An 18,155-nucleotide genomic window follows, 5' to 3' on the forward strand; every position below is an offset into this window, starting at 1 on the left:
ATGTTTTGTGATCAGTTTTTTAGACATGAATTAATGACAACTTTAAAATGGCCATAACTCCTTAAATATTCACTTTTCGGCGTTTTTAGCTATGTTTTGTGATCAGTTTTTTAAGCTAGAATTAATGAAAACTTTAAAATGGCCATAACTCCTTAAATATTCACTTTTCGGCGTTTTTAGCTATGTTTTGTGATCAGTTTTTTAGGCATGAATTAATGAAAACTTTAAAATGGCCATAACTCCTTAAATATTCACTTTTCGGCATTTTTAGCTATGTTTTGTGATCAGTTTTTTAGACATGAATTAATGAAAACTTTAAAATGGCCATAACTCCTTAAATATTCACTTTTCGGCGTTTTTAGCTATGTTTTGTGATCAGTTTTTTAAGCTAGAATTAATGAAAACTTTAAAATGGCCATAACTCCTTAAATATTCACTTTTCGGCGTTTTTAGCTATGTTTTGTGATCAATTTTTTAGGCATGAATTAATGAAAACTTTAAAATGGCCATAACTCCTTAAATATTCACTTTTCGGCGTTTTTAGCTATGTTTTGTGATCAGTTTTTTAGGCATGAATTAATGAAAACTTTAAAATGGCCATAACTCCTTAAATATTCACTTTTCGGCATTTTTAGCTATGTTTTGTGATCAGTTTTTTAGGCATGAATTAATGAAAACTTTAAAATGGCCATAACTCCTTAAATATTCACTTTTCGGCATTTTTAGCTATGTTTTGTGATCAGTTTTTTAGACATGAATTAATGAAAACTTTAAAATGGCCATAACTCCTTAAATATTCACTTTTCGGCGTTTTTAGCTATGTTTTGTGATCAGTTTTTTAGGCATGAATTAATGAAAACTTTAAAATGGCCATAACTCCTTAAATATTCACTTTTCGGCATTTTTAGCTATGTTTTGTGATCAGTTTTTTAGGCATGAATTAATGAAAACTTTAAAATGGCCATAACTCCTTAAATATTCACTTTTCGGCATTTTTAGCTATGTTTTGTGATCAGTTTTTTAGACATGAATTAATGAAAACTTTAAAATGGCCATAACTCCTTAAATATTCACTTTTCGGCGTTTTTAGCTATGTTTTGTGATCAATTTTTTAGGCATGAATTAATGAAAACTTTAAAATGGCCATAACTCCTTAAATATTCACTTTTCGGCGTTCTTAGCTATGTTTTGTGATCAATTTTTTAGGCATGAATTAATGAAAACTTTAAAATGGCCATAACTCCTTAAATATTCACTTTTCGGCGTTTTTAGCTATGTTTTGTGATCAGTTTTTTAGGCATGAATTAATGAAAACTTTAAAATGGCCATAACTCCTTAAATATTCACTTTTCGGCATTTTTAGCTATGTTTTGTGATCAGTTTTTTAGGCATGAATTAATGAAAACTTTAAAATGGCCATAACTCCTTAAATATTCACTTTTCGGCGTTTTTAGCTATGTTTTGTGATCAGTTTTTTAGGCATGAATTAATGAAAACTTTAAAATGGCCATAACTCCTTAAATATTCACTTTTCGGCATTTTTAGCTATGTTTTGTGATCAGTTTTTTAGGCATGAATTAATGAAAACTTTAAAATGGCCATAACTCCTTAAATATTCACTTTTCGGCGTTTTTAGCTATGTTTTGTGATCAGTTTTTTAGGCATGAATTAATGAAAACTTTAAAATGGCCATAACTCCTTAAATATTCACTTTTCGGCGTTTTTAGCTATGTTTTGTGATCAGTTTTTTAAGCTAGAATTAATGAAAACTTTAAAATGGCCATAACTCCTTAAATATTCACTTTTCGGCGTTTTTAGCTATGTTTTGTGATCAGTTTTTTAGGCGTGAATTAATGAAAACTTTAAAATGGCCATAACTCCTTAAATATTCACTTTTCGGCGTTTTTAGCTATGTTTTGTGATCAGTTTTTTAAGCTAGAATTAATGAAAACTTTAAAATGGCCATAACTCCTTAAATATTCACTTTTCGGCGTTTTTAGCTATGTTTTGTGATCAGTTTTTTAGGCATGAATTAATGAAAACTTTAAAATGGCCATAACTCCTTAAATATTCACTTTTCGGCGTTTTTAGCTATGTTTTGTGATCAGTTTTTTAGGCATGAATTAATGAAAACTTTAAAATGGCCATAACTCCTTAAATATTCACTTTTCGGCATTTTTAGCTATGTTTTGTGATCAGTTTTTTAGGCATGAATTAATGAAAACTTTAAAATGGCCATAACTCCTTAAATATTCACTTTTCGGCGTTTTTAGCTATGTTTTGTGATCAGTTTTTTAGGCATGAATTAATGAAAACTTTAAAATGGCCATAACTCCTTAAATATTCACTTTTCGGCGTTTTTAGCTATGTTTTGTGATCAGTTTTTTAAGCTAGAATTAATGAAAACTTTAAAATGGCCATAACTCCTTAAATATTCACTTTTCGGCGTTTTTAGCTATGTTTTGTGATCAGTTTTTTAGGCGTGAATTAATGAAAACTTTAAAATGGCCATAACTCCTTAAATATTCACTTTTCGGCGTTTTTAGCTATGTTTTGTGATCAGTTTTTTAAGCTAGAATTAATGAAAACTTTAAAATGGCCATAACTCCTTAAATATTCACTTTTCGGCGTTTTTAGCTATGTTTTGTGATCAGTTTTTTAGGCATGAATTAATGAAAACTTTAAAATGGCCATAACTCCTTAAATATTCACTTTTCGGCGTTTTTAGCTATGTTTTGTGATCAATTTTTTAGGCATGAATTAATGAAAACTTTAAAATGGCCATAACTCCTTAAATATTCACTTTTCGGCGTTTTTAGCTATGTTTTGTGATCAGTTTTTTAGGCATGAATTAATGAAAACTTTAAAATGGCCATAACTCCTTAAATATTCACTTTTCGGCGTTTTTAGCTATGTTTTGTGATCAGTTTTTAGGCATGAATTAATGAAAACTTTAAAATGGCCATAACTCCTTAAATATTCACTTTTCGGCGTTTTTAGCTATGTTTTGTGATCAGTTTTTTAGGCATGAATTAATGAAAACTTTAAAATGGCCATAACTCCTTAAATATTCACTTTTCGGCTTTTAGCTATGTTTTGTGATCAGTTTTTTAAGCTAGAATTAATGAAAACTTTAAAATGGCCATAACTCCTTAAATATTCACTTTTCGGCGTTTTTAGCTATGTTTTGTGATCAGTTTTTTAGGCATGAATTAATGAAAACTTTAAAATGGCCATAACTCCTTAAATATTCACTTTTCGGCGTTTTTAGCTATGTTTTGTGATCAGTTTTTTAAGCTAGAATTAATGACAACTTTAAAATGGCCATAACTCCTTAAATATTCACTTTTCGGCGTTTTTAGCTATTTTTTGTGATCAATTTTTTAGGCATGAATTAATGAAAACTTTAAAATGGCCATAACTCCTTAAATATTCACTTTTCGGCGTTTTTAGCTATGTTTTGTGATCAGTTTTTTAGGCATGAATTAATGAAAACTTTAAAATGGCCATAACTCCTTAAATATTCACTTTTCGGCTTTTTAGCTATGTTTTGTGATCAGTTTTTTAAGCTAGAATTAATGAAAACTTTAAAATGGCCATAACTCCTTAAATATTCACTTTTCGGCGTTTTTAGCTATGTTTTGTGATCAGTTTTTTAGGCGTGAATTAATGAAAACTTTAAAATGGCCATAACTCCTTAAATATTCACTTTTCGGCGTTTTTAGCTATGTTTTGTGATCAGTTTTTTAAGCTAGAATTAATGAAAACTTTAAAATGGCCATAACTCCTTAAATATTCACTTTTCGGCGTTTTTAGCTATGTTTTGTGATCAGTTTTTTAGGCATGAATTAATGAAAACTTTAAAATGGCCATAACTCCTTAAATATTCACTTTTCGGCGTTTTTAGCTATGTTTTGTGATCAATTTTTTAGGCATGAATTAATGAAAACTTTAAAATGGCCATAACTCCTTAAATATTCACTTTTCGGCGTTTTTAGCTATGTTTTGTGATCAGTTTTTTAGGCATGAATTAATGAAAACTTTAAAATGGCCATAACTCCTTAAATATTCACTTTTCGGCGTTTTTAGCTATGTTTTGTGATCAGTTTTTTAGGCATGAATTAATGAAAACTTTAAAATGGCCATAACTCCTTAAATATTCACTTTTCGGCGTTTTTAGCTATGTTTTGTGATCAGTTTTTTAGGCATGAATTAATGAAAACTTTAAAATGGCCATAACTCCTTAAATATTCACTTTTCGGCTTTTAGCTATGTTTTGTGATCAGTTTTTTAAGCTAGAATTAATGAAAACTTTAAAATGGCCATAACTCCTTAAATATTCACTTTTCGGCGTTTTTAGCTATGTTTTGTGATCAGTTTTTTAGGCATGAATTAATGAAAACTTTAAAATGGCCATAACTCCTTAAATATTCACTTTTCGGCGTTTTTAGCTATGTTTTGTGATCAGTTTTTTAAGCTAGAATTAATGACAACTTTAAAATGGCCATAACTCCTTAAATATTCACTTTTCGGCGTTTTTAGCTATTTTTTGTGATCAATTTTTTAGGCATGAATTAATGAAAACTTTAAAATGGCCATAACTCCTTAAATATTCACTTTTCGGCGTTTTTAGCTATGTTTTGTGATCAGTTTTTTAGGCATGAATTAATGAAAACTTTAAAATGGCCATAACTCCTTAAATATTCACTTTTCGGCTTTTTAGCTATGTTTTGTGATCAGTTTTTTAAGCTAGAATTAATGAAAACTTTAAAATGACCATAACTCCTTAAATATTCACTTTTCGGCGTTTTTAGCTATGTTTTGTGATCAGTTTTTTAGGCATGAATTAATGAAAACTTTAAAATGGCCATAATTCCTTAAATATTCACTTTTCGGCGTTTTTAGCTATGTTTTGTGATCAGTTTTTTAAGCTATAATTAATGAAAACTTTAAAATGGCCATAACTCCTTAAATATTCACTTTTCGGCGTTTTTAGCTATGTTTTGTGATCAGTTTTTTAAGCTAGAATTAATGACAACTTTAAAATGGCCATAACTCCTTAAATATTCACTTTTCGGCGTTTTTAGCTATTTTTTGTGATCAGTTTTTTAAGCTAGAATTAATGACAACTTTAAAATGGCCATAACTCCTTAAATATTCACTTTTCGGCGTTTTTAGCTATGTTTTGTGATCAGTTTTTTAGGCATGAATTAATGAAAACTTTAAAATGGCCATAACTCCTTAAATATTCACTTTTCGGCGTTTTTAGCTATGTTTTGTGATCAGTTTTTTAGGCATGAATTAATGAAAACTTTAAAATGGCCATAACTCCTTAAATATTCACTTTTCGGCGTTTTTAGCTATGTTTTGTGATCAGTTTTTTAGGCATGAATTAATGAAAACTTTAAAATGGCCATAACTCCTTAAATATTCACTTTTCGGCGTTTTTAGCTATGTTTTGTGATCAGTTTTTTAAGCTAGAATTAATGAAAACTTTAAAATGGCCATAACTCCTTAAATATTCACTTTTCGGCGTTTTTAGCTATGTTTTGTGATCAGTTTTTTAGGCATGAATTAATGAAAACTTTAAAATGGCCATAACTCCTTAAATATTCACTTTTCGGCGTTTTTAGCTAAGTTTTGTGATCAGTTTTTTAGACATGAATTAATGAAAACTTTAAAATGGCCATAACTCCTTAAATATTCACTTTTCGGCGTTTTTAGCTATGTTTTGTGATCAGTTTTTTAGGCATGAATTAATGAAAACTTTAAAATGGCCATAACTCCTTAAATATTCACTTTTCGGCGTTTTTAGCTATGTTTTGTGATCAGTTTTTTAGGCATGAATTAATGAAAACTTTAAAATGGCCATAACTCCTTAAATATTCACTTTTCGGCGTTTTTAGCTAAGTTTTGTGATCAGTTTTTTAGACATGAATTAATAAAAACTTTAAAATGGCCATAACTCTTTAAATATTCACTTTTCGGCGTTTTAAAAATAATTTTTTCTTTATTTTGTTCTAAAGTCGGAATGTAGAATTCTCTTAATGTATATCTTTGGCAAAATGAATCATGTGTTCACCACATTTTTATGACGAATGTACCCGAGTTGTTGTTTGTTCGACAAATTGCAATCCGGAATTTGTCAGGTATCCTTCCGTGTTTGATTTAGTGGTGATTTACTATAAATAGTTATGTCATAAAACCGTTTTCAATCATTACACTTCGAACTGTCAAAGTGAGAGCCTCGTGCAAATTCCCTTCATGGACATGGACAATTCCATGCCAACCAATCGTTTCCTGGAACAAATCTATACATCGCTGACGCAAGAGCTGGCCTTCCACGGCTTAAATACACATGGAATGTTGACAAATATGAAGCCACAGCGCATCGATCAAATCGTGGAATTCGAAATGAAACGCATTCAGGAGAACTGCAAACGAAAAGAAGTGCAATATGTCGAACAAATGTTGATGGAAAATCCAATTGCCATTGGAAGGCGGACAACAACGAGTAGGATATTACGGAGGCAATGTGACACCTTATTATCCCCGGAAAAAGAACAACAACAGCAGCAGCAACAACGAAGATGGGCAAGGGCATTTCGCCGTTCTCGTTACAATAATAAAATCAAAAAGGCCAAATCAAAATATCGCCACAAATACATATCACAGCGTCTGCTGCAGAACACACAACTGTTGAGCTGCATCAAGGATTTGATTGCTCAAACGGAAGGACATTTATTTGCCCAAGGCTGGAGAAAAGATAAAATTCATCAAATGCGTGATAATTATGGCATGGATTTGAATTCGAAGGACGGGTAGTGTATGAGGAATGGGAGAAGAAAAAAATGTAAATTTACTGTATTAAGTATTTGTTTTCAGTTATTTTGTTATAAACCTAATTGTTATTGTTTGTTTTAACCGAATTAATGAAAAAAAACAAATTAAGAACTTTAAGTCGGTTTTACCGACAAATATATACCCTCACCCAATGTTCAATTATTTAAATATATTTTGAGGTCAGTTATGATTATTATGTTGACCCTCTAGGGAGAAGTTTCGGAAGGAATGAGCCAATATTGTCCATTTCCAATATAATATAAATATCCGACGTGGTTATTTCCTCCACTTTATATGAGATATATGATAATATATTTTATATTATTTAGAATATGTTAAAATGTGCGTGAGGTACCGGATATAGTTGACCGAAATATTCCATTTTAGTACTTTATCTAATACAGATAAAAATATTGGAATGGGCGGAATTATCGAACATTTATCTCCAATTTAATGCGAAATCATAAATTCCATATTCATCTCAGGTTTCTGGTTGAGAGAAATATTTAGGCATAACAAGTGGTAAAAAATTGCTGACTTGTTTCGCAAGCTGTGACAGATAAAAGTATTGGAAATTGTGACCCTTTGTGAGTAAAAACGAGGTTTCCAGATATTATCATCTTCACAACAGATCTTGTGTTAACAAATCTGTTTGTATGGGTGAAATCTGAACAGAGTTGGATGCTTATTACGCTTTCTTTGGACGTTTTGTTTTCCAGAATCTTGAACCCTATATGGGTTCAGATCGCTACCATCTTTAAAACAGAGCTTGTGCTTATATAAAAATTGAGATGTGACAAGTCTAAATAAAATCGGGTGTTAATTTTGCATTTTATTAGCTTTATAGATATTCAAAATTTTTACCCTTTGTGGGGAGGTACCAGAAGGAGTGGACGGATATATTCCATCTTCACAACAGATCGTGTTTTAGTAGAAATACTGAGATGTGTGGAATATCAAGAGAGCCGGATGCTTATTTCGGATTTTATGATCGTCTTGGTTATTCAAAGCTTTGACCTTTGGGGGGGAGGTACCAGAAGAAACGGTTCGACCTCTTCCATTTTTATGAAATATCTTCTATCGATAAAAATCTTGAGATGTGCCAAGTTTGACCCTTTGTGGGAGAGGTACCAGAAGGAATGGTCTGATTTCTACCATCTTTATAACAGATATTCTATTGACAGATATATTGAGATGTGCTAAGTCTGAATGGAATCGGATGTCAGTTTCGCGATTTATGAGCTTAACAGATATTCAACATTTTTACCCTTTGTGGGGGAGGTATCAGAAGGAGTGGACATATAAATTCCATCTTCTCACCAGACCTTGGGTTGTTAAAAATATTGTTATGTGTGTAAAGGCAATCGGACTCTAACCTCACATTTTATAAGAGTTATTATTATTCAAAATGTTGACCCTTTGGGGGGGGAGGTACTTGTTGTTTTCGCACCTGACCTATCACTGATGCAAATATTAGGTTATGCAAATATTAGGTTATGCAAATATTAGGTTATGCAAATATTAGGTTATGCAAAGTTGGAGCAAAATTGGAAAAATACTTTTTTTTGAAAATATCGACTTTTGTGGGGGAGGTACCAAAAGGAGTAGACCTATATTGTCCATCTTCGAACTCCAAAGTTAGACAACAATATTACAATGTATCAAATTTGAATCAAATCATTGAAGGAAAGGTCCGATCTCTACCATATTTACCACAGATCTTATGTTGATGGAAATATTGAGATGTGTCAAGTCTGAATGGAATCGGATATAAACTTTTTTTCGTTTCATGAGTTTCATGGACATTACCCTTTGTGGGGAGGTACCAGAAGGAGTGGACCGATATATTCCATTTTTTGTAGAAATAATGAGATGTGTGGAATATGAAGGGAGCCGGATGATTATTTCAGATTTTATGATTATATTGGTTATTCCAAACTTTGACCCTTTGTGGGGGAGGTACCAGAAGGAATGGTCCAATCTCTACCACCTTTATAACAAATTTTTTATTGATAGAAATGTTGAGATGTGCCAAGTCTGAATTGGATGTTAATTTCGCGTTTTATGAGCTTTATAGATTTTCAAAATTTCGATCCTTTGTGGGGGAGGCAGCAGAAGGACTGGACCTATGCATTCCATCTCCTCACCAGAGTAATTACTATTAAAAATTTTGGCCTGATGGAGTGGACCGATGTTGTCCATTTTCGCACCTGATCATAGCACTGATGCAAATATTAGGATTTGCAAAGTTAGAGAACTTTCGGATTATCCCTTCGCTTTCTGTGGACTAAAACATTTTTTTAAATTTTCGACCTTTTTGGGGGGAGGCGGTGCTCATATCCGAACTTGATCTAAGTTTGACACCAGACAGAAAGACGTATCTAGATCGACTCCAAATGCCCTGAAACGGATTTGATCCAAAGAGACTTAGCGTCTAAAACCGTTATTTCGATGAGGCACGCTTTGGTCGTATCAAATGATAAATACCCTCTCTAGTCATATAGCTAGAGGTATAAAAATGCAATGGAATAGGCTTAGGTTTTTAAAAGGTTCTTTTTTATTTTTAAGAATTTTCGCAGCTCTTTAATCGTAGTGTTTGCTTACGCTTAGACCATAAAAAGGATTTGGTTTTTGACCAGTAATAAACCAAAATCTTACTACGGAACTGTATAATATACCAAAGGAACTACCTGACGACAGCAACAACAAAATATGAAACATGGCGCCATGCACGTACAATATTGCAAAATAAGCATAGCTATAGGTTATGTCATCACCAAATTTATACCTGAATTGTTAATAAGAAAGGTAATTATCCACCTGAAGATTAAAAAATGTCCGTTAAAAAAACAAACAGATTAAAGAAAAGTTTGAACCTGATGTTTTGAATTTCTATGAATGTCATACATTATCCTGACATTGGGTTATCTATTAGAATAACGGAACGGAAAAACAAAGTTTATGACTGGTACCTACATGCAATATTAACGAATTACAGCAGTTATAAAATTCTAACCCAAAATACAAAAACAACTTCCGCAATCTTCGCATATTCCGTACCTCATGAATTATCTTCATGTCAGAAAATACGTCGACATTTTTTCCCACATTCCTTCATTCGTTTGGCAATCTCTAATGTCAGATTTATTCCAACCAAGTTTAAACACTTCGGGTAATCCAACACATATAAATCAGCAGAAAGTACATCGATCAATAAACACAACGAAACGTGTGTTTTTGTAGAGGAGTGCGCGGTGCAGGGTAAGATATGAAAGTAATATTTTATGAAAGTAAAATCCCATTTCACCTGGAAAACTGAAAAAAAAAAAAACACACAACCATTTATATTTTGTAAGAAATGACACTGTGACACACACACACGCACGCACACTAAGTGCCTATGGCAATTGACGTGCCAAGATATGTCACCGTTGTGGAGTATATCAACAAAAATTAAAAAAGAGAAGTTTCGCTTAAACGCATTTTTCACAGAACTGCTGCAGGGCTCGAACAACTGCTCATTTGCATTCAGCGTCAGATTGTTGCAGAAGGAAGGAAGAAATATTATTTATTGCGTAAAATAAGATAGGATATCGCAAAGGACACTTTAAGGAGCATGTTTTGGTAATTATAAAAAAATCACAATACATTTTGCTTCCGCAGAAATATATAAAGCCAAAATTTAACAAATGCAATGCAATTTTTTATTATCTTTTTATACCAACAGCCATATGGCTACCGATGGTATATATCATTTGATGCGGCCAAAACGCGCCTCATCTAAATAATGGTTTTGGACCCTAGGTCTCTTTGGACCAAATCCGTTTCAGGTCTGTCTGTCTGGTTGGTGCGCACGATAACTCTTGAAGAGAGTATCCGATTTTGTCCAAACTTGGTACATCGTAATATTTTTGTGAAAGTTAGAACGAGTTCGGAGATGGGCAATATCGGTCCACTCCTTTCTGTACCTCCCTCACAAAAGCTCGAAATTTCCGAAAAAATATTTTACTGCACAGAAAGAGAAAGGATAATCGAATTTTGCTTCATCTTTGCAAATCCTAATATTTGCATCAGTGCTAGATTAGGTAAGGAAATGGACAATATCGGTTCACTCCATCAAGTACCTTCCCCACAAAGGGTTATTTTGAATATTCATAAATCTCATAAAACGCCAAATTAATCTCCGATTTCATTACAGGTTGAGAAAAAAAAAACTGCAACAAAGTCAAACGCCATAATTTTTGTGTTTTTTTTTTTAATTTTATTGAATGAAAGCAAAAAATGTCGGAAATATCATAAAATTTTAGAAAAAGTTTAGACTTGTTCGAATTGGTCACCTTTGGCACGAATTATGGCCTTCAAACGGCCAATGAAACCATCACACGCTGCCCGAATGTTGCTCTACGGTATTTTGGCCCATTCCCAGCGAAGCGTTTGCTTGAGGTGATCGACACTTTGGTGTCAACCTCGCTTTCCAAAAAATTCCAGACACAATAGTCCAACGAATTGGTATCCGGAGATTTTGGTGGCCATTGTGCACTGTAAATGAAGCAACGAACCTCATTTTGTACCCATTCCTAGGTGGTGCGCGCTGAGTCCTTTTGGATTGTCCAAGGTCTGCGGCCAAAATGTTTGCGTGCCCTAGGTTTTAATACAACCTCCAGAATATTTTCGTGATAATATTCGGCATTTATTCTGATGCCACGGTCGATTAATACGAACGGAGAGCGACCATCAGCTGTTATGGCGGCCCACACCATCACCACGGCCAGCGCTTGAGTTCTGGTGGCCAACCGAAACAGCTGACCTCTTTGACAAGTAAAAACGATCGTTTTGTTTGTTTACAAACTGCTGGACAACGAATGTTTTCTCATCGGAGAAAACCAAATTCGGCAGTTCACCACTTTCGGCCAAGCGAAACAACTTATTAGCTCTTTCGAGTCTATTTTTTGTCCGCTGCGGTGTAAGTTCTTGAACTTTTTAGAATTTCAATGGCTTTACCCCGAGCTCGTTTTTCAATATTTGCCGAATTCAATATTGTGATATGTTCAGCTCAGGAGCCATTTTTCGGCCACTGCGACGTGGGTTTCGATCAAGTCGCTTCTTTACTTTTCGAACCAATTCTGCTGATGTTGCTGTTTTCTTCCGTCCACTTCTTTGACGTCGGGCTACGCCCAACATGGGATGGTACGAGACACAAAAGATTTATTCACATTTAAATGCTGGAATTCTCTAACGATAGCCACTTGTGGCTTTCCAAGCCAAATATAAAGAAATCACCCTATCACGCTTGAATTCCATCATGAAGAAGTTTTTTTTTCTGTAAAAATTCTCACCAAAATGCTTTTGTACTCTTGCGAACCATATAATGGGCTCTCAGTGGAATAAGTTTAACAGCTGTGGGACAAGTGTCTTAAAGTTGGTTGCAGTTTTTTCATCTCACCATGTATACGAACTCTGCAGGCATAAGACCGAAAGTACACTATTTGGTTCGTGGTATACATCGAGATGACGGTGTGAAATATCCTATATCAATCCTCCTTCAGCACACAACTAAAACCATTTCAAAACAAGTAAGCAAAGGCTACAGTCGAGCGGGGCCGACCGTTGAATACCCTACAACACTATAATAAATGATACAGTTTATATAGACGAGATACTCGAAAGAATTCCACAAGATATGGTGACAAATAATAAAAGAAAACCATCAGGTTTCGTTCTATAATTTTCGAATAATAGCAACTTAAACTAATTTGCTCATTTCCAATTTATTGGTAGATGTTGCACGTAAATGGTCTTCCTAGATCTGGAACCAATATTTCCCAAAGACCTATAATCTGTCAGAAGTGGCAAAAGATTAACATTTATTATTGGTTTTTGACTGAAATGCATCTATATGAGATACAGACATTTGACAATATTCTTCAAGGAAATCAGCGTTAACGAAATAGTCAGAAGTGTGTCTTTCCTGCATTTGTGAATTCTCCAAAAAGTCAGTGGAATGGACATTTTCGTATTTTGTCTACAAAAGTTGGCAAACCATTTGGCTTTTGCAATGTCCGGTAACCTCCATTCAAATGCGCGTGAGGATCGGGCGATAATTACGACTTGCTGACAATTTTGCAGTTTTTTTTTGTCCATTTCAACCCCTAAATATATGGCGATTATCTCCAAAAAGAGTAGGCTTCTATTCTGACCCTCATCTTATCCCCATGCAAAATTTCATAAGGATCGGGCCATAAATGCGATCTATATATGATATCCTGATATCCTAACTACTTAGTTTTGTTAGCTGTAGAAATATTACCAAATGTTTAATTCAAAATGAAAATATGCCAAAAATATGACAAAATTGAAAAAATATGAGAAAATATTACAAAATCAATATTTTCATCTTTAGAGAGCTATTTTTATGCGATTTTTTTAGACGTTTTTTCTTTCCGGCCAATAGGCCATTTTGAATTAACGAGAACTGTTGAAATCAGTTCAGCCGTTCTCGACATATAAGAGATCTTTCAAGCATATCTTCTTTGATAGGCATATATATCGCACATATTTTGCTATATATCCGATTTGATGGATGTTAACATCAATGTAAAGATCAGAAGTAACCTTGTCATGGCTTTGTGATTTCGCCGGGATTTAAAATATTCGCGGTTTAATGAAAAATTTTGAATTTTTTTAACACAAAAGATATGGTCTATTTTACCCTCTAAATATTATCCGATGACCACCCAAATTGGTAGGCTTCTTCCCCGCCCTAAACTCTAGCTACATGCGAAATTCCGCGTCGATTGGTCTATAATTGCGACCTGTATAGCTACTGCAAAATCCGACATTTTTTCAGTATTTGGTCCATTTCAACCCCTAAACATTTGGCGATCATCTCCAAAAGAAATAGGGTTCTATTCTGACCTTAACCCCACCTACATTCTAAATTTCGTGAAGATCGGGCCATAATTGCGACCTGTAGAGTGATTACAAATTAACATGGACAGACGGACAGACGGACAGACGGACGGACGGACATACATAGCTAGATCGACTCAGCTCGGCGAGCTAGGAAGATCCATATATACTTTCCTATATGGGAAACCAATATTTCGAGGTGTTACATAAATTCTGGCCCAATCAAACTTATAATACCCCCAACACATAGTGTTGTAGGGTATAATGAACACAATTTCAATAGTTACATTTCTCTGACCCAATTCCTTTATTTGCAGAAGTTACATTGTTTCCTTCCTTCCTTTCCTTTAACATTAAACAGACTGCTAAACGTTTGAATTGCAGATTTCATATCCAAGTACAACACTTTGAAATATGCACTTCCACGTACACAAAACATTACAACAACAGTCATGTTTCTGAGTCCTTATACTCAAGCACACACACACACACCCCGGCACATAAAATCCAACAAACACTCCAACTAAATTAACCATATTCAAATGGGCCAGAACCGGGCAGTAAAATGTTAAACTTTGCCAACATTGAAATTCTAAAAGTCGTCCTCTATAATTAAAAGGCAGAGGATAGTTTGAACGGGCAGATTCGTATGCATTGACGGCATAGACATTAGGAAATGGATTTACTTTACACTCAAATGGACGTAGAAACACATGCACACTCACACACACTAAATTATGTATGTGTACAATAATGGCGGATGTGTGTAGTGGATCTTTTCATGTTGAACCGCTATTACACTTATATATCTGCCGATATATGTATGAATGTGTGGGCATGTGCTGCATACATTGCTGATAGACTTGGCATAGGAAAAGTACACTCACTGACCGACTCGCTGGCTGCCGGCGGATTGACTGACCAGTGACTACTGGCATAATGAATGCAAATAATTGTGTTCTCACAGCAAATGGTGTAGAACGCGGTGACACGACTTTAAATCTAATTAACATGAATGTCCCATTTATTATCAATTTAATGTTAATCCAGATATGGTCATCATGAGTCGAAGCTCACATTGACCATACATAGCTAAGCTTTAGGATTTAAATTAAATATTTGGGAATGGAATTATCATGTGTGGGTGATAAAATGTCATATGTAATGCATCTGAGTATATCAAGTATTACGCAGTAGTTTAGTTGGTTTGATTTAAGGATGCGCAGCTACACGACTTCGGCAACTTCTTCACTAGGACGTCTTTGGAACATTGGTTTCATCCTGGAAAGAAATGAGAAAATTGGGGATAGGAGAGATCTATTGCTATCGTTCTTGCTTTTTATACCCTACACCACATAGTGGTAAGGGTATTATGTCTTTGAGCATTTGTTTGTACCAGAAAGAAGGAAGCGAGATAGACCCATAGTTACTTTTGAGGATCTTCATAGAATCACTTTCTGAGTCGATTAATGCAAGTCAGTCCGTCTGTCCGTCCATGTCCATGTATTCTTGTGAACAAAATGCAGGTCGCATTTATTTTCCGATTCAGATGAAATATTGAAATTGGTAATAATCGGATCAGATTTAAATATAGCTCCCATATATCTTTAACCAATTTCGGGTTAATTGCGCATCAAATGACCAATATAGGCCCTAATGACCTGAGTTTCGTTGCATCCCACCGAATTCAGTGTAGAAGCAAGTACATCAAATTTGGAGAAAATCGCTTCAGATATAGCTATAGCTTCCATATGTATGTTTCTTCCGATTTGGGGTTTAAAGTTCCTCACATGCGTAATATGCACCCCACAAGAATGATATTTGGTACCGGACATGAGATACTGCTCGAAAATACCTATGTCAAATGTTATCGAGACCGGTTCAGCTTAGGATATAGCTCAGGTTTATTGTACACTAAATGACTAATATCAACCCAAATGGACTGAACTTTGGCGATTACGACTGAATTCATCTTAGAAGCCAGTAAATGTGTAAATCGATTCAGATATAGTTATAGCTCCCATATATATATATGTTTTATCCGATTTGGGGTTTAAAGTCCCTCACAAGCGTAATATGCTTCCACAACGATGATCTTTGGTACCAGATATCAGCTACAGCTTTGAAATAAGTGTATGAAATTTTCTCAAAATCGGTTCAGATTTGGACATAGCTTCCATATATATTCTCAACCGATTTCGGGATAAATATGCACCAAATACCCAATATCTGTCAAAAAGTCCTGAATTTGGGCACATTCGATCGAATTCAGTCTTCGGTTCAGATATATAGCTCCCATAAATATGTTTCATACGATTTGGTGTTTGATTTGGACTTTATCGAGAACGGCTAAGACTTGAATAAAGCTCCCGCATATATCCTTAATCCGATTTCATATTTGTTGTGCAAATAATGGCTAATACCAGTTCAAATGGAGTGAATTTCGGAACGTACGTTTTCACTTTGTGGAACTCGGCTCCTATATATATTTTTATACCCTCCACCATACATAGTATGAGAGGTATATTAAGTTCGTATTCTTGATCAGCGTCTAAATTCTAAGACGATTTAGCCCTGTCCGTCCGACGCTACAGTCAAAACGAATTAAGATATGAAGCTAAAATTTTGCACAGGTCTGTCTTTTGTCTGCAGGCAGATCAAGTTCCCGATATTCGGTATTTAGATGATTTTAGCCACATTTTTCAACGGAATTATCTGAAATTCTACAGAAGGAGTTTCTTCTGAGTACTTTATCCCCTGAAAGAGAATGGTCTATATAGGTCCACGATGTCGAATGGCCCCCATGTAACGGTACCTCCCAATATTCAATATTTTGATAATTTTGGCCACATTTTTCAACGGAATTGTCCGAAATTCTGCACAAGTAGTTCTTTGTGAGTACTTTATCCCCTGAAATAAATTTATCTCAATATTTGTCTACAATATCGTATATCCGCCATACATCGTCACTTTCCGATATTCGATATTTTTAAGATTCTAACTGAATTTTTAATGGATTTTATTTTTTTGAAAATTTCATAATTCGTTCCAAAAGAGGAAAATGTTTGTATGTTTGTTTGTTTGTAATTTATGGACTCGAAAACCGCTGAATAGATTTTTCTTAAAATTTCCATATATACTGCTACATCGCCTGAAAGTAACATAGGCTATATATATTTTTGAATTTCCACTTGGATCTGGAGATATAGCATCAGAATCGGAGGTACCTCCCAAAAATTTAGATTTTATATGCACATATCTATTGATTGGTTGAAGATACAGTCTCCAAATTTGGAATACGTAACGGAATTTGGAACAAAAATAATTTTGCCAAATTATATTGTAATCGGTTCAGATTTGGATATAGCTCCCATATATATTTTCGACCGATTTTGTTCATTTGATGCCTCAAACACAATATGAATGTTCGATTCCAACGAAATTTGGAATGTGTGACGGGATTTAATCCGAAAATAAATTTGTCAAATTATATTGAAATCGGTTCAGATTTGGATATAGCTCCCATATATATTTTCGGCCGATTTCAAGCAGTTGATGCACCAAACACGCTATGTATCCCCAATTTCAATAAAATTTGAAACGTGTGATAGATTTTATCTAAAATATTGATTTCCCAAATTATATTAAAATCGGTTCAGATTTGGATATAGCTCCCATATACATTTTCGCCTGATTTCATGTATTTGGTGGACCAAACACGACATGTATTTCCAATTGTAATGAAATTTAAAATAAGTAACGGAATTGGGAGCCAAAATGAATTTGTCAAATTAAATTGAAATCGGTTCAGATTTGGATATAGCTCCCATATATATTTTCGACCGATTTCATGTATTTCATGATGCACCAAAAACGGTATGTATATCTAATTTCCATGAAATTTGGAATGTGTAGCGGAAATTAAAACAAATAAACATTTGTCAAATTATATTAAAATCTGTTCAGATTTGGATATAGCTCTCATATATATTTTCGACCGATTTCATGTATTTTATGCACCATACACGATATGTATGTTCGATTCCAAAGAAATTTGGAATATGTAACGGGATTTTGATTAGAAAATAAATTAGTCAAATTATATTAAAATCGGTTCAGATTTGGATATAGCTCCCATATATCGGTCCGTTTCGGCCGATTTCATACATATTATACACCAAACACGATATATATGACCGATTCCAATGAAATTCAGAATGTGTGGCGGAATTTGGTTATAATAATAACTGTGATAAATTAATTGGAAATTAGTTAAGATTTGGATATAGCTCCCATATATATATTCTTGGCCGATTTCACACATTTGACGCACCAATTTCAATGAAATATGAAAGGTGTGGCGGAGTTTGGTGTAAAAGTAATTTTTTTTAAAATTATATTTA

General features: G+C 33.9%; 1 protein-coding gene across 1 annotated transcript; it reads left to right on the forward strand.

Annotated features, from left to right (window-relative positions):
- Positions 1–6,270: 6,270 nt before the first annotated feature.
- Positions 6,271–6,825, forward strand: LOC131802231 (protein sisterless A-like). Its single transcript, XM_059122017.1, has one exon. It carries the CDS (start codon positions 6,271–6,273, stop codon positions 6,823–6,825), a length of 555 nt encoding a protein of 184 aa, XP_058978000.1.
- The last annotated feature ends 11,330 nt before the right edge of the window (positions 6,826–18,155 follow it).

The sequence above is a fragment of the Musca domestica genome, unplaced genomic scaffold (genome assembly GCF_030504385.1).
Source record: "Musca domestica strain aabys unplaced genomic scaffold, Musca_domestica.polishedcontigs.V.1.1 2, whole genome shotgun sequence".
Classification (NCBI taxonomy): domain Eukaryota; kingdom Metazoa; phylum Arthropoda; class Insecta; order Diptera; family Muscidae; genus Musca; species Musca domestica.

What these genes read in the sequence shown, in the direction of transcription:
- LOC131802231 (XM_059122017.1), top strand. Translation starts at nt 6,271, where the DNA reads ATGGACAATTCCATGCCAACCAATCGTTTCCTGGAACAAATCTATACA.